This window comes from Amblyomma americanum, chromosome 3 (genome assembly GCF_052857255.1).
Source record: "Amblyomma americanum isolate KBUSLIRL-KWMA chromosome 3, ASM5285725v1, whole genome shotgun sequence".
Lineage (NCBI taxonomy): Eukaryota > Metazoa > Arthropoda > Arachnida > Ixodida > Ixodidae > Amblyomma > Amblyomma americanum.
In genome coordinates this window covers 181,220,986-181,242,560 of record NC_135499.1, presented here as the reverse complement: position 1 = coordinate 181,242,560, position 21,575 = coordinate 181,220,986, and the positions used below count along the sequence as shown (strand labels likewise).

General features: G+C 46.9%; 1 protein-coding gene across 2 annotated transcripts; it reads left to right on the top strand.

Annotated features, from left to right (window-relative positions):
* Nucleotides 1-460: 460 nt before the first annotated feature.
* LOC144125560 (uncharacterized) lies at nt 461-20,213 on the top strand. Of its 2 annotated transcripts, none has more exons than XM_077659047.1 (5): nt 461-720; nt 6,685-6,836; nt 15,791-15,858; nt 18,406-18,489; nt 19,991-20,213. In XM_077659047.1, exons 1-5 carry the CDS (start codon nt 604-606, stop codon nt 20,119-20,121), a joined length of 552 nt encoding a protein of 183 aa, XP_077515173.1. In that variant the 5' UTR covers nt 461-603; the 3' UTR covers nt 20,122-20,213. The 2 variants fall into 2 exon arrangements, with proteins under 2 accessions (XP_077515173.1, XP_077515172.1); XM_077659046.1 differs by lacking the exon at nt 461-720 and adding an exon at nt 730-4,263.
* The last annotated feature ends 1,362 nt before the right edge of the window (nt 20,214-21,575 follow it).

The following is a 21,575-nucleotide window of genomic DNA, read 5'->3' as shown; positions in this document are numbered from 1 at the left end:
CAAATGCCCTGCTGAAGAAACAAAGCGAGATGATTCCAGCTACTGCTTGTCGCCTGCTGCCCAAGAAAGCGTTTCTGCTTGGTGAATAATTCTGCAGAACTCGGAGCTCATAACTGCATCGTGTGGACAAACCACCATCGCGGAGCCATTTTTCACCATCAGCGGCATCCCAAAAGCAAACCACAGCGCGCAAATCACGCAATTAAACGCGGTCCGCGCGCTTTCCAGCATGCATGATCAGCGACCGCGCGACGGCGCCTCTAGCATCAGCGCCCCTGGCGGCATCGGTGAGCAGCGGTGCCACTTCCGGCAAGAGAAACGCGCCGCGTTTTTCACACCTGAAAAAGTTCTAGCCACCCTAGCTCTGCTGCCTGGTGCGCCGCTGCTGTTTTCCAACTGCCCTTGTCTAAAAACCTTGGCTAGAGCACTCGTAACGCGGCAGGACGCCGGTCTGCACCGCAGAGGATCACGGTTATTAAACACCTGAAGCTGGCTCATTCAAAAGCCATACTGCGTAATATTTCATATTGAATTATTTGTGGCTAGTCGAAAAAGACGGCGATTTCCGAGGCCGAACGCAGAATACGTTCTGTAAGCGCCAAGATGAGAACACTGCTTTCTAAAGGCGCGTTTGCTATTTTTCTTTTCCTGCTGGCTCTCCCCGCAGCTCAGTGCAAGGCGAAACACCAGCTTAACCATGACGTCGTGGATGCATTCAAGGCACGTGATATATAATTTTGTCTTCTTTCTATTGATAGACGTTGCCGCATCGCTCACATCTCCAGCTTTAGGATCTGCCTGAGCGCCACTTTTAAGAATGTTTGTGTAGGTCTAGTCATTGACGTAAAATGTTGGTTAAAATGTGACGTAAGGAGTTGCTTTGCAAAGCGATGCGCCTATTTCAAGCTCATCAAACTCAACTCAGAACTTCAAGGCCATTTGACAATGGCAATTAAATGGCACTAAACAATAAGAGCACATGCGAACACCAGCTGTAATAGGTAAACTTCCTTTCGGTGTACTTGCGGAGGAAGTCGTGGCTGTATAGACAATGTTGATTTCTTGGTGAACATAGTTGGGGCAGCCAGATTACATGACTGCAGTTTATCGATTTGCCTGATGAGTATTTCTGAGCGCACTGAACTGCTGCACCGCCACCGCGGTGGCTGAGTGGTTATGGCGCTCGGCTGCTGGCCCGAAAGACGCGGGTTCAATCCCGGCGGCGGCGGTTGAATTTCGATGTAGGCGAAATTGTAGAAGCCCGTGTACTGTGCGATGTCAGTGCACGTTAAGAAACCCAAGGCGGTCGAAATTTCCACAGCCCTTGACTACGGCATCGATCATAGCCGGAGGCACTTTGGGACGTTAAACCCCCATAAACTAAACTAAACTTAACTGCTCCAGTGATGTAGCCATTCAGTTAAGCTGTAAACATGAATAACCTGATTTATTCTATAATGCAGATAATGCGCTATCAGACTGGAATTCAGTATGTGATTGCATCTATAAAAATATCTATGAGCAGCTTCGTTCCGGAATATGGAAACAAATGCGCAGCCAGCAGCAATCACCTGTTTCGAATGTCACCTACGACGCAGGCTAGCTAGGCTCTCTTATGTGTACAACCTGAAAGGTACGTAAGCTCGACCAGTAAAGCGCGTCCTGACGCTCTGGCGTGAACAAACACGTGCAGTCTGCTCTATAGTCGCTTATGCCGTAGGTGCATCAAGTTGGCCCGCTGCGGCTGTAATTAGAGAGAGAATAAGGGAAGCGTAGGTCCGGATAGGGCCCAATTGGTATTGTGCCAGTATAGAAAATCAGTTTGCCCCAGCAATATCCAGAACGTCCGCTGGAGAGCTCCCCTCGGTTGAATGTTTTCGTAATCGGTAGACTCTGGTTAGTTACATACGTCAGACCAGGTCATGCTTGAGTTCTTCATGCACGAAGGGACGCCTGTATTCGGTGGCACTTAAGTCATCCACAGCCACCTCTTGATGTCCGGCTGTGCCATTCTGTCGTCGATAAGGAGAGCGGTATATGTGTGGTGAATGAGGCGCAACGTTCCATTGAAGTACACGTGGTAAGAAATGCGACGTTATGAAGGATTCCAGATTAATGGCGACTTCAGTGGGCTCTGTAGTACGCACTCACATCACACTACACACAACCGCAATTCCCCAGAATAGATATGCGACTGGGATTCGAACTCTCATCGGTAAGCTCAGCCGCTGTAGGCCATAGCCATAAAGCAACTGCTGTGGTTTGTCGGAAATGTCGGGACAGCTTGCTAGAGGAGGTCCAAGGGTTGCGGCCATAGTGAGCGAGGATACATAGGCTCGGAAGTATTAAGCAAGAAACGCCGCTGGATTGATAGCTTCAACGAAGCGCAGTTGTATACAGACGTAATTTTCTTTTCAAGAGCATCTAAAGTTATGCAGTATCGAACTTCGCAAAGTGTGCGGCCATACAAACGCGCACAGATGTGAGGCTATCACGTAAGAAATCAAAAGCTGGAACATCAGGAAAGAATAAAATGAAGACTTTGCTTTGAACAAGCTTCGCGAAATAGTCCTGACTTTTCTGTAACTGTTGTATAAACTTTACTAGTGGCATCTATAATTAGCAGGTTTATGTCACTGAAACCGCCAGGGGATATGAAGCAAGAACATAAAAGCTGAATATGAATCCTAGGACTTGATCCTAACCCGTATGAACCTAGAGTAACCGCAACGCATTAAAGGGACCATGACATGGTCGTCCTTGATATTGCAGTTTTCTGCTTCAGTAACTAATGCAAGGGCTTATGATTCAATTTCCGAAATTTGGCTGCCCTGGACGCGCTGTATATTCCAAAAAATTCGATCGAAATTGAGACCGGGAGACTCCCCCCACCGGCAGCGACCGCCATATTGAAAGCTCTCGTGACGTCACTAGCACATGCACGGAGCAACGTCATCTGCTCTCGTTGCTGCAATATGCGCAGCGAGGTCTCTTTTCCCCCTGCATTTTCGCTGGCGATTGAAGTAGCAGTCGTCCTCATATATGAATGACTGGTACCGCAAAAGCGATAATAACAGTAACGCAGTTTTTCTCCGGTATAGGTAGGATCCGGTCACACTATAGGCCGATGCGAAGGCGATCGACGCTCGGTGGGCTGGTCGGTATGCAAATGCCGTCGCTTACGCACTGGTCTGTCACGCTAGACCGACGACTACGCAAGAACGATCAACGATCGCGTATCGTAGTAATGTTATCAGCTTAGCGGGAACCAGAAGAGAGTGGTAGGGGACTAGTTGGTATGACATTCTGTAAACTTAAGAATTTTAAAACTTATGGGACCTCATGCTAGCCACGGCGACATACCCGATGTGCGTGCACCAGCGAAGATGTGCTTTCATTCGGTGCCTGCGCATAGAACCGATCGGCGAGGCAAGCGACACGGGCAGAAAACGCCGCACGATGGTGCCGCGCGCCGCCGTCGCCTGGGCTTGTGCGGCCGAGCGAAAGCTTCACGGCCGTTGAGGCGACGGCCGGAAAACCTGCGCTTGCGTACCTTATCCGTATCGAAAAAAGCGAGACAAGCGGCTACATATCATATCTTCATACTTTGTTACTAATCAGTGAGGAACTTTTGCCGAATTCTTGAATTTCGGTTGACGGTGGACCACCGGCACCTTTCCTGACGAGGCCCAGCGAGTACGCAGGATTGGTGTGTGCGTTTTCGGCGATTGCGGAAAGCGAATTCGCAAGTTTTAGCGCCTGCAGATAGCTGTCGAGCATAGTTTTGGCTACAGTGCCCTCAAAGCGACGATTGCCTACATCGCAGGACGCGAGTATACAATAAGGGGGAAGTGCCGATATATGTGACCCGGTCTGCATAGTGTTGTGTAATCGTCGCGGCTAGAGCGATAGCGGCGGCGCGACGATCGCGAGAGCTGGCTATAAGATAAGCCGCGCTGTTCGGCCACCGGGGGGCATTCCATTACAAGCTGTGATGGAATAAACCACGTTCGGTTTTCCGCCCACCTAGCCTTCGGTTGCTGTCCCCGACAAACACATTTGGCGACGAGGATGGGATTCTGACCAGTTCTACAGCAAGCCGACATGGCAACGGATGGTTCGGCAGCGGCGGGAGCAGTGACGCAACTCGTGGGTCGACTGGGACACATCGAGCCCTTCGACGAGTCCACGAGCGACTGGCCGTCGTACGAGGAACGCTTAACGTCGTTTCTTCTGGTCAACCGTATCCCCGAGGACGACAAGGTACACGCTTTTTTGAGTCTCGTAGGCCCAAAGACGTAGTCTCCTCAAGTCATTGACAGCGCCGGAGTTGCCGTCAGCTAAAAGTTTCGACGTGCTAAAGAAACTTCTAGGCGACCACTTGTCACCGAAGCCGTCGGTAATTAGTGAACGCGCGAAATTTCACAGGAGAGCGCAACTCGAGACAATCGATTTCGGTATATGTTGCACAGTTGCGGAAATTGGCACAGACATGTGAATTTGAATCCGCACTCGATCAGTCGCTGCGAGACCGTTTTGTTTGCGGTTTGCGCAGAGAAGATATACAGCGAGTGTTATTCACGGAGGATAACAAGCTAACTTTTCAAAAAGCCGTGGAACGAGCGCTGGCCATGGAAACAGCGAAAAAGAGCGTAGCAGAAGCGCACGCCTTTGATAAGGGCGTTCCGGATGTTCACAAGGTCAGAGCCGTTGGGGAAAGCGATATGACGCAGCGAAATTGCTATCGCTGCGGGTCGGCGAAGCATGCAAGCCGACTGTGTCCGCACATAGCAGCCACCTGTTTCAAATGTGATAAGAAAGAACACATTCAAAGGGTGTGCCAAGCTAACAAGCAGCAAAAGACGAAGGGAGCGCGGCGAAACTCGATGAAGATGTTGGTTCCCGTTCAAGCTTCTGTGAGCATGAAGGAAATTGTTTCGCCTGGTCTAGCTCCGATAAAAATTTCTGTGCACCTGCAGAAGGCAGCCGGCAGTAGCCGTCGGCGTTGACTGTGGTCAACAAATCTGGTTGTTTTCATTAATGCAAGTAATGTCCGAACGTATTTTTAGCTAAACCGATCTAAAATTAAATTTTGGTGACATAAGAGAAAGCAGATACAATTAGCGGAAAGCGCCGGTCTCCTACGCGAAGCCTTTCCCAAATAGGCAATATAGCATCATCGGCGCTTATTGCAGTGTATCATGGTGTAACTGAGTAATAATGTGCATTTTGTGAGCAAGAGTACGTAATATTTAAGGTAAGGATAGCCCACCTGGCGTTTTATGCCACGCAAACGAACAGTACTGTTTGCGCACAGCCATGTAAACAACCTCAGCGCGGAGCTGCAGTTGTCGTAATCGTCGCACTCCTGCGGCACAATGCGCACGCACAGCAAAAGGCTGTACTATTATTTCGAAGCACTCACTTAGACGGCGGCGACCATTCATCGTTGCTGACAGTGAAAGCATTCGAGTCACGTAGGGTTTTGCAAGCGGCTTGGTTCCTGCAAAAAGGTTATATGAATCTAAGAAAATGCATGTTCGACTTACAAACGCGTACATGCAGCGCGGAAGTCGTCGCACTCGGCACTTTTCTCAGCTCCTTTCGTGCCTTAAGGTTACTGTAGTGCACCTTTTGATAATTTGAGTTTAACTATCTAGCGATGAATAGCGGACAAGAACTTGATATATAGCTACAAAACGCCGCGGCTTTCACGGCGCACTTCGGCGAAGGCATGCACGGCACGTGCCCCTTTTCACATACGGGAGTACTTGACTGCTCAAAAGAGACCACACTCATAACATACAAACAGCATGCTTCTAAGCGTAAATAATAAAGCAGGGGTCCATCGATTTCTGTTTCCTCAACCATCGGAAAGTGGGCGCCACGAGCAAGTCCGGTTTCCCAAGCATCACTCAGCTCGCGTACTAAGTTGAAGGCTTCCAAAAAGAGAACACGGAAGAAGCATTTTATTTCGCTAGGCTAAAAGAAAAAAAAATCTTTTCGAGCGACCGCTGTCTACGGTGTGCATGCAAGCACCTCAACAGCTCGCAGCAGAAGACGCGTGGCGTGCATGCGCTCGTGACGTCAGCGATCAGAGGTTGCCATACCTGCATGCAGTTCGCAAAAGGAACGAAAAAAAATTCGTTTTAAAAATATTCAGGGCACGGAATCAACTGAAAATTGGAGGAATTGTAATTTAACCTGTTGGGAATTAAAAGCGATAAGCAGGGTATGCGTGAAAATAGGCTGTCATGTCCCCTTTAAGCGGTTAAGTCTCACAAGTTCCTGTTTGGTGGAGCAAACAATCGTTAAATCATATAGAAAAAACGTAAGACAGTCCGTTCACATCGTTGCGCTTGTCTTGCGACCGATTTCGGCTTACATGGTAACAGGAATTTCTTCATTTTACCCAGAGTGAGATCAGAGTGTCCGATGACGCAGTAGCTGTTTGCTCAACCTGTGCGTTCAAACTGTGGTTGAACACCTGCTGAAGCTTTGGACTCATTGCATGTGGTATCAAATTTCGAGCCGCGTTTTTTCTTTCGGATAGTGCTGGCATAAGCGCTGACAACACTGCATCTGCTTTACCAATGTTCAGTCGACAGGAATACATACCACTTCGTTCCTGCAACGGGACGAACTTTTGTGTTACGTTGCAGTAAAATTACTCTTTTCTTGCAGGCCATCGGGGCTGTCGTCTACTCTATTGCCTTGTTTGACATCGACCAGGACGGAGACCTGGACTGCGTGACTGCTTTGCGAACGGAATTCGATAAAAGTGTCCCAAGCGCCACATATGTGTGGATTCTGCCTGGCCTCAGCGGCAAAGAAAAGTAAGACCGACGATCCTGTGTTTTCCCCAACTTCGAAGCGCTTTGGGAAATATTTTTAGAGCTCATCTATTAAGCGCCCTTTCTTGAGTGCAACGCAGGCATCGGCAACGCCCTTGACGTAACTGCGTATCCGACACACAAAACGTTCAACAAAGCGAAGCATGAAAGTACGGCGATTATGAAGAGAGCGTGAGGGTGAAGCGAAAGAAGGGGGTGGATGGGCGCGTGAGAAGGAAAGCGGTGGAGGAGAGTATGGCGAGACTAGACGAGAGCGCTGTAATGCAGAGGAGGACCTTCCAAGAATGGTACTTCTGTCTACGTCCCCCCCCCCCCCCCCCATTCCAGTCTACAGTGACTTGTTCCTGAGGAAAACCTCAGCGGCGGATCTTTTGGGTGCTGATTTAGGGACACTGAGGAGAAATAGAAGTTGGCTTGTATCGTTCGAACACAGCTCCTGATCACAAAAACGCCCCTCTTACTGAAAACAAAGCTCTTGTAATGTAGAATATAAGAAGAACCAAAATGTAGGTATCGCCGCCAGAGGCCAATCTCGCAAGTATAAGAGTGATGACGTCATAGGACAAGAGACGCCACCTTAGGGGAATTTTCCTTACTCCATGCACGCTACGAATCTCTCAGGCTGACAAAGGAAGGTTGCGTGGTTCAATATTGAAATAGGTTTTGTTTTAAAACTTTTGTCATACAAGAAAGACAGACAAAAGACAACCTGAATGTTGGAAGCAAAAAAACCGACGCTCGGTAGCTCCACAGGCGGCCAGGAGAGTTTCGGTTTGTTAGGGAGCTTCGCGTCTATGAGCTTTGTGTGCCCCGTGGTTTTGTTTTTGACGCGCCTCGATTTACAAGCGACGACCCGAAACTGTCCCACAGCCCCCATAACTGTGAAACTCTAAAACCGGTACATACCGGATGTACACACTCTCCGGGTACTGGGACTCCACATCCAGAACAACGGGAAAAACACTCTCACCATCCAGAAATTCAAGCAGATGGCGGTGTCGATATCCCACCTAATCCGCCGAGTTTCTGGACACCACCGGGGCATGAAGGAGCATTACCTATGTCGTCTCATTCATGTCTTCGTCCTCAGCCGCTTTCTCTTCACGCTCCCATACCTGAAACTCCAGGGCACAGAAATCTCCACCCTGGATGTAATGTTCCAAACAGCATTTAAGAGAGCACTACACCTACCCCTAAATACCTCAACCGATAAACTCCTCCAGCTAGGCCTACTCAACACGATAGGTGAGCTTATCGAGGCCCACCGACAGACACAATACATACGTCTCGCGAGAACCACAACCGGCAGACACATCCTACACACTCTCGTGAGGATACCGGCCACGGATCCCACACAGCTCCCGGTCCCCCCCCCCCTCCCATTCACCGCGAACTACTTATTAAACCTCTCCCCAAAAACATGCACCCCACCTACCACGAACCCCGCCGCAGAGCTCGTGCACGGGCGCTCCACAAACGCTATGGCATGGAACCGGATGCCATGTGGATGGATGCCGCATGCATAGGCGAGGACGCGGTTGTAGCCATCACGAACCCCGCCCTCCAACCGATTGTCACCCTTCACATATCCCCAACTGCCACTTCGGAGGAGGCTGAAGAGGCCGCTATTGCCCTAGCCATCACGCGCACGGAGGCCCGGTATATACTATCGGACTCCTGCCATACTAAATTTCGCCCGCGGGAGAGTTCACGCCCCTGCATTTTGCATATTGTTCTCCCTCGCCGCACACCAGCCCCGCCACATGGAGCTCATATGGGTGCCTGCCTACTCCGGGAATCCCGGAAACGAGGCTGCCAACGCTTTAGCCAACGCTTTAAGTTGAAAGTTCTCTCAACCGGGCACCGGCGGCCTCCGATCTGGGGTTCTCACGGGAGCGCATGCATTCCTTCGGTGACCTGACGCAGGCCTGCAAAGCCGAGCGTCGGCTGTACCCCCTCACCCCATCCCTCCCTCGACAATTATCATCAGTCACTTTGGAGGCGGCTCCAAACACGCACCTTACCCTCCCGTAATATACGCTCGCGCTATTACTAAGTCCACACAAACCCCTCCTGTACCCTCTGCCACCACCCCAAAGCCACTCTCGATCATATCCTTTTCCTCTGCCCGGCGAATCCTCCCCCGCGGGGCCTGGAGCACCTTACTACTTGGGAGGCTTGGGAGACCCTACTGCGCTCCGAGGACCCGGCCACGCAAGCCATCGCCACAGGCCGGGCTGCCAGCGTCATGAGCCTCCGGGACATGAACGTTTGAGTGCAGCGGGGTCGTGCGGGGGCCCAAGGACCTGCGCGTCCTAAACTCCCCTGTGTGTAATAAACTTTCCACCACCACCACCACCGAACAGAGGAACTGCAAGTGCTGCTTCAATTGCTAGTTAACCTATGAAGGAGCCTGTTAAGGCTGGTCAGATGATCGCTACGGTTGATGAAAAACTATGATGGCACAATGGTCGGTGATCTTACAAGGCAGTTAGCAGTATAAAGAGCACTTGTGTCTTCGTACGCTTGCCCGGCGAAACGTTCCCGGCTGTGCCAATCAACTTCGAACTACTTGACGGAAATCGTTTATTAGGAACGGGAGACAAGAATCAAGGCAGTTAAAAAAATTGCTGATGACCTAGCTCTGTTAGGCCGGGATATATGTAGCCAAAGCGCGGAGTCTACTGCATCGGAACAGTGCATTCACTAGATGCGCCTTTATTCGTGGTTGAAGCTTGAGCTGTCGTGGCGGAGTGCTAGCGTCTCCGCCTCAAACGCCAAAGGCCCTGGTTTGATTCCGAGCCTCGGCGCAGGTTTTTTTTAAAGCGAAAGGTTTACTACGCCAACCTGCGAGCCACTTCGGCTCGTCGCGCACTTCAGCCGTATGCCGTATGGTATGGCGTGGCCGGCCTTGAGCCGCCGATGCATAGCGACGCCGCAGCCGCGCTCCAACAGATGGCGCCGCCGTCGACGCCGCTGCCGTCGCCGCTCGCTCCACCAGATGTGCTCCGCCGGGGTAGAGGGAGAGGAGGTGTCGCACCGCGGTGGGTATATATATATATATATATATATATATATATATATATATGAGAACAGATAAAGGAAATGATGGGCCCGTTGCAAACTTATTAAGGGAGCGAACGAACAGTCACCGAAGCCAAGGTGCATAGGGGAATGTGAATTTTTTTAATGTGTAGTGCTTATCAAAGGGATAATAATACTTACATTAATCTATTGATGAAAGAAAATTACTTATAAAGCAGCAGAAAAAACGACCATGCCGCTGGTGGGATCCGAACCCACGACCTCCTAATATCGCGTCCGGTGCTCTACCAACTGAGCTACGGCGACGGCTGTCCAATCTGCTGCTCTCGTGGGTATTTATGTTTACTGTGCGTAAGTGAACTTCGAGAGTGTTCACCAGCGCCACCTTCGCCCATAGCGGCGGACGTAGCACGTCCTGTAATACCGCGAGTGTGACGTAGAACGTCTTCGAACGGCGAGGTTGGAAACTGTGCAAGAGCCCTCTTATGCTACCTATGGCATCAAGAATGCCAGAACCGAGACCCTCGTTAAGCTATTAGCAGACAAGATAAAGGAAATGAGCCCCTCACCTTGGTTTCGGTGACTGTTGGCTCCCTTAATAAGTATATATATATATATATATATATATATATATATATATATATATATATATATATATATATGCACTTCGCCTCAGTGTAATGGCTCATACGTGATACCTGATTTAGTATCTGGAGCGGGTCCTTGGACCTAAGACATTAAACTTATTTTTGGAATATAGCGGTGTGCTTAGCTTGCAGCACTTTGTTACGGGTCAGCCTTGCACTTCCTCCAGTATTGGCCTGGGGACTATTAGCGCGGCGTTTTTTTTCTCTGAATTTTTGCTCTTCTATCCTTTAACTCTCCTACTTTCAGCACGCGGTAGCGACCGTGGCTGGGCTTGAGCCAGCAGGCAGGCCCGTGCTCTTTCTTTTTTTTTCTTCCTCTCAGAAACATCAATCATCAGTCAGTGTACTTTAGTCGTTATGGGGAGCGCGAAAGAGACGCAACAACGACAGGACGAAGCGAGGAAGATACAACGCGCTCAAGAGACGCCAGAACAACACATCGCACGACTCGAGAAGCGTCGTAACGAAGTTGCGGCTAGAAGGAGTCGTGCCACGCCCCGGAGTGACTCTTCAACTGCGGAAGAGACCGGTCTGAGTTCTCGAGAGCTTCGGAATGAGACGCTGCGTAGACGACGTGCCGAGGAAACGAAGGTTTCGCAATTCAACTAGGGTTAACTAGAACTAAACCACAGCTATTTTTTTTCGCTACCGGACAAACGGCAGCAAGGCCATGAAATGCCGAACTATCTGATTTTGCTAACAAAAAAAAATTGATAGTGTTCTCCTCACTGTCCCTTTAAGCCGAAACCCTGAGCCGCTTCCGTTCAGCGCTGCGCATTTCTTATGCGTTTTTTCAATAGTTTAAATGCAGCAGATTCTGAAAAATCGCTTCATCGAGACTCGTAATTGTCGGCCATACTATAAAGAGCAATTCAACAAGCTACAATGTGGCTTTTCTTATTGGACTTATGTGTAACATTCATCTTGCTATTGCCCGTGCTTCCTAGAATTCATATTTATACATCACAGATTTCGAAACCTCAATAATGTCGCCATTGACTGATCATTACGAATCGGTTCCAGGTCTAAGACAGTTACAAATTGACTTGAAACTGGATGTGGAGTTTTCAGTTTGAACCGGAAACGAAAACTTTGAACTCGGAAAATTAATTTTTTAAAAATATTTTGCACAAGATCACTATCTTTCAGATGTACGCTCAGTTTGCTGGCTCTTTAATAAGATGTACAATTTGGTCACAAGAGAAAATTTACAAAATATGGAAGCCAGGACGGAAATGTGAAGTTGAAATTTTGAAATCAGTCGTGGAGTTGTATGTTTTAATGCACTCATCCCCTGACTTAAATGAACACCGGGTGAAGACCGCGAGGCTAAACTACCTGGTCAAGCTTTGTATACTAGCGTCGCGCCTTCTCCTGGCAGACTCTCATCTCCTTATGAGAGCTGCTATTTGGTTAAGAATTTTTCGCTCGGCATGCAATGATGCTCACTAAATTCCTAACTTAAAATCCGGCATCAACACAAACGTGCTCTAGCGTCACGAAAAGGTGCCGTGATCTGTCTTTCGGGACGGTTCAGCGGCACTTCCATCGCTGCCTGCTTTCCGTTTGGCCCGCCCTAGGTTTTGGCCATGGTGACATTTAATTCAATTTTGAATCAAAACTTTGCTCTTGTGATGTGTTTGATACTCCCATACATAGTTTCGTGACAAAAGAATTGCGCAGTATACGTCCCGAAAAACAGACTTCAAATACAATCGAATTTGTCACAAACAGATTAAAGATTTTCGGACACCAAAGCGACTTGACAGAAAATTACAATCAATTTGATACATGTCAAGAACCACAACATACACGTCGTATTCGTCAGAACATGACAAGTTACAATTGCAGGCAGGTTCAGCTTGAGATACATGAGCTCCGTTCTGTGCCCTCGTTGTCTTGCATTTTTATGGTTTGGTTTATGGGGGTTTAACGTCCCAAAGCGACCCAGGCTATGAAAGACGCCGCAGTGAAGGTCTCCGGAAATTTCGACCACCTGGGGTTCTTTAACGTGCACTGACATCGCACAGCACACGGGCCTCTAGAACTTCGCCTCCATCGAAATTCGGCCGCCGCGGCCGGGATCGAACCCGCGTCTTTCGGGCCAGCAGCCGAGCGCCATAACCCCTCAGCCACCGCGGCGGCTCTCTTGCATGTTTAGTTCAATTTACGCCTTCAAGAACGCCATGCACTCGTGTGTACGCGACCTTTTATGCGCCGCCTTCGGTCAGTAAAGGAGTGTAACGTGGCGTATATAAATGCTGTATATTTCCTTACAACTTATGCGATAATCTCGTAGGCCTACGTTAGGCCGGGTACCCGAAGTTAGCCCAAAACACAGCTTTTCATATGGAAGCGTCCACGTTTCGCATAAGCGCTGATTGGCTGGCTGGTGACGTGGTCAATGAATTGTGACTTAGAGTTGTTCACACTGAAGAGCTTTCTCAAGAGTGCTATTTCTTACTATTTCTCTCAACTACCGTTATGCGCAAAAGGACAACGTATCTCAGAGCGAATTCGAGCATTAGGCAGACGAAAAGTGCTCCTTTGATGACTGCTTTTAATTCTTCTCTCTCTCCCGCTCTTCCGCTCTTCCTTTTTTTTTCTTTTCTGCTTTTGAGAGATTTAAATTCAAAGAGTTATGATTTCCTTGCAAATTTCTGTCATACCGCACTTATTGGCTTAAAGTCGGCACCACAATAGGACTGCATACAGCGAATCACTTTGGAGTACACCAAGGCGAAGTTCTTTTTCTGGAGGAGAAGGGAAGATGTTAAAGTTGGTGGATAACCGGGAGAAGAAACGTTTTTCCTATCCAGCACTGTGGGAAACAACTGGAATGATTTATGGAACCGCGCAAATAAAAAGCGGGACGCAGGAAGAAACCAGAGAGGACGTTTGCGCGGTTCCGTTATATATTGTGTTTCGAAACACCAGATAGGCCGCCTTTCGTCGTTAGAGGCTATTGAACAGTATTGCCTTTTCTTGCTTATGTTTTTTTTCTCTACTTACATTGCCTCTGCTGTTCGCCATTGTTGTGCTCCCTGTTTCTCTACGTTTTGTTTACACCCACCCCTGCAATAGCCCAATAGGGCTGCAGTATGTACAAATAAATAAATACATGCTGGGAGAAAAAGATGAGGTGACGTAGGTGAATGAGAAACGAGGCGAGAGGAAAATTAAGTACGTAGGTGAAAAGGCTGCGGTGTAGTCACAGTATTTCGTGTAGGCTGGGCGCTTTCAAGAAACGAAGCAGCGCCTGGTAGGCCTTCACTGCCGACGATCGCCGTGCCACTGTCCGAGAGACTTCACGTCTGTTAACTTCATCTCCGTGTAAACTGGAACGGCAGAATCGCACAACGGCCTTCTTTCGCTCCCTTCTTTATCCCTTCCCTTACGACGCGGTTCGGGTGTCCGCCTAGATATTTGAGACAGTTAATGCGCCTTTCCTCAAAACGAATTTTCTTTTAAAAAAAAAATAAATTGGTTGTTGGAGAAATGAAATGGCGCAATATCTGTAGATTTTTGCTAGCCCCGGCATCTGCCATCGATACTGAAGCACCTGAGCTGGGGCAACGGAAATAAAGGATAGCAGGCAGAGTGAAGAATAGAAATGAAAGAGGTCAGAGGACAGTAAGAGAGGATAGAGGGAGAGGTAATATATACAAATTATTTACACAATAAGAAATGTGTCCACTCTGTGCGCGTGATTAGTTCATGATGGAGGAAACTTCATGAACTATTCACGCGCACAACCTGGACACACCTGATGCTGCACTTCCGGCGATCAAGACGGTCGGAGGGTACGTGTTAAGGCCTGATTGGTGTCGTAAGGAAAGGGGTAAAGAAGGGACTGAGAGAAGAAAGGAAGAAAGAAGTGCAGTAGTGGAGGGCCCAGGAATAATTTCGACCACCTGGGGATCTTTAACGTGCACTGACATCGCACAGCACTTGGGCATGCACCTTTGCATTTCGCCTCCATCGAAACGCGGCCGCCGCGGTCGGGTTCGAACCAGGGTACTCCGGATCAGTATCCGAGTGCCCTAACCACTTAGCCACCGCGGCGTTTTTTTTTTATTTTTGCATCAGTGCTTGTTGTAAACGTTGTGGCCTGGTAACAGGAACGCTGGAGAAATTGTGAGAGGGAACTCGAGAAAAATATCGAATATGTGTCCTCAGGGTGTGAACTCTTATGTACGTAGTTAATTTATTCTCGTGGGCGGTTTGTGCGGTTTTGGCCATATAGGTACATTTCGGCAGTCCTAGGAAGATGAGAAGTGCTTGAGCTTGACCGCTTTGTGCCCATCTTAAGATTGTTTTCTAAATTTTTGCAAGTGCAGAGAGAATCCACCGAACGAATCTCATGAATAATGCACTCTACAGCTATATCATCCACCTCACAAACGCTGCTCGCCAATTATCCACGATAATGGCAAGAACGTGAACAATCGCTGTCAGTCTCTTTTTCATTTGTCAAATAGGGGGGGGGGGTCTACGATAGATTTCGGTCGATGGGTGCTCCTAAAAACCGAGGGCTTCTTTCTTATGGTATTGCTGTGCCATGTATACATACTGCAATGTGACATGCTCTTCCATGCCTGTAAACGCTACAAGGAAACACACTCCGCTTGAAATCTCCAAGTCTTGCAGTTGGAGGTTGCGCGTAAGAGTGCTTGCCGCCTTTCAAGCCTCAGTCTAACTTGTGGGCATGTAACTCCTCACGCCCACATATAGCATCGTCCACATAGATTGAAAGTGGCGCCGACTGTGGCCTACTACCGATGTAGAGTACAATAAACAAACAAAACAATAGTAATTTATTCCTCAATAATTATTTTATAGTATTGTATGGTTTAACGTCCCAAAACAACCCAGGCTATCAGGGCCGCCGTAGAAGGGCTCCGGTAATTTCGACCACCTGGGGTTTTTTAACGTGCACTGACATCATACAGTACACGGCCTTTTTACATTTTGCCTCTATCGAAATGGGACCGCGGCGGCCGGGATCGAACCCGCATCTTTTGGGTTAGCAGCCGAGTACCATAACCACTGTTTCGCCGTGGTGGCGGTATGCGCCCTTAATCTGTCCCTTGATCCGGATGGGAAAAAAGAAAGAATGGGCACATACATTATTCCGGAGGTAAAGTCCTACGCTTAAAATATGATTGACTGCGTACCCACAAGTTTAGTTGCAGTGTGTATACTGCCGAATTTGAAACAATATCTCTGATGCGTGTTTTTCAGGAAAAACGTAACCATACACGTCAGGGCCGGTACATTGCCTGACAAGCCTGTGTTGACGGTCGGCGACGGTAAATATGATGATCATCATATAAATAATCTAGTTAAACAATGCAGCAGGATAAGCGCCGTGTTCCTTTTTAATATTCTACTTTTTCTTACCGCCCATTTATCCACTGCATAAACACAAGTGGGCAGAAATCATTCCGGAAATAGCTTCCTAAATTTGCAACTCTCACTTTTCATGTTTGTATGACACCTAATCTAATAACTCAAGGGGAATGTATACTACAAATGTAGCGGAAAAACTTCTCTTTTTCTGTTTGCAGTCACCGCAGCAGATGTTACGGCATATTGTGACGCGCCTTCTGCTTACTTGAAGCAACATGAAATGGATGATCTACAAGGGGAAATATTTTGCCCAGATATTTAAAGTAGATGCTATAAACTTGGTGTTACTCGGGCATATCGGGCAAACTTTGGCCGATATGTTTACTGGAACTTAAGTGGTTGCAATGTTTTCGCTGGCGTAAAGGCATCACTTACATATTAGGCTACGCAACAATGATTTAACTTGGAACACATTAAGGCGAGGCGAAGAAAATTGAGTTTCAAATGACCGCTTATTTAGTCCTAGTAGAATCTAAAACATGTCAATAAATAATAAAACTTTATTCAGCTCGTTTGTTAACGCTTGAAAACCTTCTGTACTGGTGTAAGTCAACAGGCAGCCAATTGCTTACAGTCCAACTGGGTCGTATTTAAATCTGACGAAGGAGTAGCGAATAGCCTACCAATCGATTGAGTCGTAGTTCTTTTCATTCAGCGAAAATTTCTTCACAGCTACTTTCTTGTCTAACGCTAACCGAAAAACTGATCAGTAGTGCTCGAATTAGAACAATTTCTCTATATTTATAAAACATTTAATAAAAGCATTGAAACATTGGTGCAAAGAAAAAGCCAAAAGCGTTAAAAGTATACGCATGTCTGCACCAAACATTGATTTAATGTACAAAATTGTATTTTTCTGCAGTAATCCCCCCCCCCCCCCCAAGGACTGAAAAAAAAAAGAAACCTTACTTTGCAGTGAAAGCTTTTACTTTGTGCTCCCTACAGTTTGCGCTAATCACGCTGAAATTTTTGTTGAAAGTTTGGAGTGAACACCTCACGACACAGACGAGATGAAGTACCCTTCATAGCGAGTATATGTATGCATGAGCGATTAAGTTTGAAGGAGGTGAGCGCTGAGCGCAGCACGTATATGCCGTGTTATAATGCCGCCTCCACGAACATGCTACCTGCTGCTTCCAGAATGCTGGCAGAGATGGCAGTTGCATTAAAATTTCGTGATTCGTGTAATTGAATTTTGTTTGAAAGTTGTGTATGCGTTCTTGGTTTCATGAATCTTAAAAGCGTATCATTAGAGTGCGGAGCGTAATGTTAGAGAAAGGTTAGAATATATGGCGGGCTGTGTATTTTGTACCTTTTTCCCCACAGAAATACTTTTCTAACGATCTCCTAACGTAGCATCGTGAGTGAAGGGACTCAATGCACATTACATTTCCACTCGATACAACGTAACGAGCAAGCAAATTTGAGTCTTAATCGACAATCTGTATTGTGATTCAATTTGAATGCTTTGGCGAATTTGTTAAAGTAAATCCATAGAAAAAGTCAATAACAAGTCAATTTATTATCGAAATGTTTATTGAGCAAATTGAAATAAGCATGAACCTAAACTCATGAAGAAATTATTTAGGGGTTTGACAATGCCATGGAACGAAGAACGCAACATGAAGCATGGTGCAATTCGTCGATGTTATTTCGTTTATCTATACTATCCCTTAGACGCACTCCTTTGTCTTTAGTTGAAGCTATCATGAGCCTGATATTACGGCTCTGTTTTTTAGGCTTTCCGAGTAAAAAACGTCCTATCTCGACATATCCAGCAATTCTGGACACAAGCATTTTTGAGCAGGAAGCCGTTTATGAGCGTAATTTTTTCATGTAATGTAAAATTTCACTGTAACAATCAATCTACCCGCACATCATCCGACGGAAATTTTCGATTTTTTCTGTTGACGTTTTTGCTATCGTCAAAAGCGTTCCCCGTTGGATTTTTATGGCAGTCTTAACTGTTCGATGCTATCGAGGGAAACAATTTATAAGAAAAGTTTCGAGGCATTTAAGATAAATGGACCATCTCTTCCAATATTTCCACAAGAGTATCTTACAATTTTTGAATTTTAAAATTTTTGTCCGAGAAAGTTGGACTTGAGGGCACAAGCCTTTGAACCAGCTTTTTATTATTGTGAAGCACTACTTCACTAGCAATACTATAAAACCGATGCGTCTCTGCAGCCTCGAATTTCGGACTTTTGCCTTTGAGATGAAATGTCCTGGATTCGGTGTTTCCAGGGGATGGTCGCGCGGTACGAAAGTTTAAAAGAAATTGTCTAGAAGGCAATGTCAGCAATGTCAGGCAAGAGTCAACCGAATTCGAAGTAGAAGTTAAGGTAATGATTAGGCAATGGCCAAACTATTTCGAAACCAGGTGTTTTCGCGCTTCATGCTCATTTTAATGGCGTTTAAACTGTCATGTTCTCTTTATAATCCAGATGGCCCGGAGCAGACCGCGAAATTCTTCTACACAGATTACAAGACGTGCGCTACTTTTGAGGCTCCGTTTCAAGGCTTGGAAGGTAAACAAAAATAAACTTGCTGATAATTAGGGACAGCACTTTTGTTGCTTTTCTGAAAATTTAAAAAGGTACATTGTGCAATTGGTATGAGCGCTTTCAGTCAAGCAAACACATTTTGCTCATGCACTGCATACTTAGCCCTCCTGCAGCTCAAGTTTTAACACTGCGTACTTGAAAAGTGGCTGGCGTAGCGTTCTTTCATATATTGGTCCCTCAGATATAATAACACAAAAACCTGTGCTTGCCACATTATGGGATTGGTTGGGATATGCCGCTCAGCAAAACCCACCAGAAGTTACACAATGCGCAATGTTCGTCCTGCGGCAAAGCTTATGAATTTCTAACGAAGGGGCGGCGTAGTATACATGCTACTTTCATTAAGACAGAAAATATGGCGTATGTAACACAGTAATAAAGCGTTATTATGGCCATAATCAGATTATATGCGCTTTTAATTATTACAACATTTGGTCTAGGAAGAGCTTACTGCGTCCATAAATCTGTCATGACTGAAAGTGCTACTGTTGATTTTTCAAAAAAAAGTACATATTCATGGTAACGAAATGCTTTCCTAATAATTAGCCAGTCCTAATTTCGACAGAACCTAAAAGTTCTTAAATTAACTTTTGCACTGGTAAATGCTAAACAGAGCTTTCATACAATTTGCAGTAGTAAATCTTGTTAAAATCTTTTCGTGTGCATTGAAGACGGATACCAGGCATCACAAACTCAGGCCAGGACATACTAGTTCACAATGCACATAGATTTCCCCTGTGCCTTTGAGCCTTTAGTTAGCCTGCCAAAATAGAGGCCAAAAAACTGATAGTTTTGGCCATAACTGGCAGTTCTTAGGCCTCTGAATGTATGTAAACTATAATGGTAGAAAGGAAATTGCTTGCACTAGTTTGAGAGTGTTCGCCGACACGGGGCCCATACCCAGGGAAAGAGAAACCAATGAAACGGAAACGAAGGATACTTTTACTTCAATTTGCCCGCTTAACGCTTTTCTTGCTCATTTCGTAACGCATATTTTAGATGCAAAGCTCTAATCTTGATGTTTAGAGCCTCGCGATCACACACACCTGTGTGTGTGTGTGTGTGATCGCTTGTTGTTGTTGTTTGCCTCTTGCGCGAATGTGCCTAGCGCGAGAGCTCCTCATCGTCGTCTTTTACAGAGCACTGCATATAGCGCGAGCGCTTCGTCCCGCGGCACTTCCCACTCATCGTCGTTTTCTACGCAGCACAAATCGGAGGCTCTGACCCGAGCAAAATTATGTTTGGGGTGCCTCTGAAAAAAAGGCAAAAATTTGAATCAGTCCTTATGTTTGTTTGCGTCGATCGGTTCAGTCATTCAAGAATGTAAAATCTGTAAAATAAGTCTTGGCTAAAAAAAAAAAAGCCCGTGCTTTCGCTCTGAATCCAATCATTCTCAATAATATTTTTCCTATGATTGTGGAACTAGGCAGCATATCCTCAAGTGTTTTCGTTGGTACCGTTCCAGAGTGCATGGTGTGGGTGGCGAAAGATGTCATAGCCGATCCACCGCAGGACTGCGTCGACCAGTACGAAGACAACTGTGATGTGAAACACATTGCATACGACGAAAACACCTGCAGTCCGTTCATCGCCTAGACGCACGTTGGAAAAACACTGATTATAAAAAAAAACTGCTAAAAGTGCAGTGGAGGTCCAGTGATCGTCTCAAATAAAATAAAATATTCCGTCTGTTTAAATCGTGTCTCGAAAGCTCGTATCTTCAAGAGAGTTATTCATTTATATCACCGGCGCTCATTTAGCCTTGCAGTAATGAGTGGCAAATATACAGGTAATCAAGTGCTTTCAGTCGTCAGCTCTTGTAGGCGAGTTTGTCATATATACATGCCGTATCGCCCCCCCCCCCCCTCCTCTCTCTCTCTCTTCCAGCACCCACACGTGCCGTTAGTGGATAAGGGCACATTGCGCAAGTCCTGTGTGTTAACTTTTCTCATGGATGTGCCGCAGAATAGCTGTGCTTTAAATCCGGCCAATAAGAGGTATAAAACGGAATTTTGGTCAGGCAGCAGACAACATATATATAAAAAAATCTCTCAAGTGAGCAACTTAAAACAAGAGGCTAATAGGTGAAAGGCAGCTTGAGACCATGGAGTGCTGGCTTCTCCCCCACATACCCTAACATGCCCCCCCCCCTTTTTTTTTTCTTATTCAAACGGGCTCAATGTACGCATCACGTGAGTGCCAGCAGGAGAGACGCAAAGCTGCTTGACGTAAGTAGTCCAGTGGGGCATTCGAGAGCAAGGATTCAGGAGTGCAGTGAACTCAGTGCACCGAGCTGCCCTGCCACCTGTTGCGCTGCGTGGCTTGGTGTACGTAATCCTTCCCCAGCTGTAGTGCTCACAAGAACCGAGAATGGTGTGTTGTACAGAGGTAATAAGGAAAGCATGCATAATGACGCGAAAGCGCATAATTAGTGAGCTGAATAAACAGAGACACGCCGAGAAGCACGGTGTGCACCGAGCTGCACACAGTGAAGACCACGTGGCTCCGAGAAATGTACAGTTTTGAGGTGGAAGGCACAAATGATCGGACAACGGCAGGCTGAACGAGGTTTAAATTTCGCCTGGCATAAGGCATTTAATTGTTCAGCACGTGAGACAGAATGTCTTGCGAAGCGGGCCGCGCAGTCGTAACAGCTGTAAAGAAAACGGAATCCAACGCGATAAAATGCGCGGAAGTGGCTGGCCGCGAAGGCAGCAAGCTCCAGGGTGTTTACATTTTGTTAAACGTCCTATTCCATGTAATAAGAAACACAACAGTCAGGTCGGGTGCTTCTAGAGCCCTGGGGGCAAGAGAGGCTGCATATGCGCGCAAAAAACAGCACAACCAGCCTGACTGAAATATCATAACTGTCTCTCCCGGGAGGCGGCGTTGTGCGGAGATGCAAGTGTAGTGCGCCTCGATGCAGCCTCTGAAAGAAACTTGGATCGAGGCACAATTATACAGGGTGTTTCACCTAAGAGTTTACACACTTTTTAAAATAGACTTTTTGAATTACAGGGACACCTTTTTTGGCATAACACTGCCAGCAG

Bases quoted from the DNA above. Each gene is read 5' to 3' on its own strand.
- LOC144125560 (XM_077659046.1), top strand. From the start codon at position 4,105: ATGGCAACGGATGGTTCGGCAGCGGCGGGAGCAGTGACGCAACTCGTG. The intron at 6,837-15,790 runs GTAAGACCGACG...CGTGTTTTTCAG, and splicing joins GGCCTCAGCGGCAAAGAAAA to GAAAAACGTAACCATACACG. The intron at 15,859-18,405 runs GTAAATATGATG...TTTATAATCCAG, and splicing joins TGTGTTGACGGTCGGCGACG to ATGGCCCGGAGCAGACCGCG.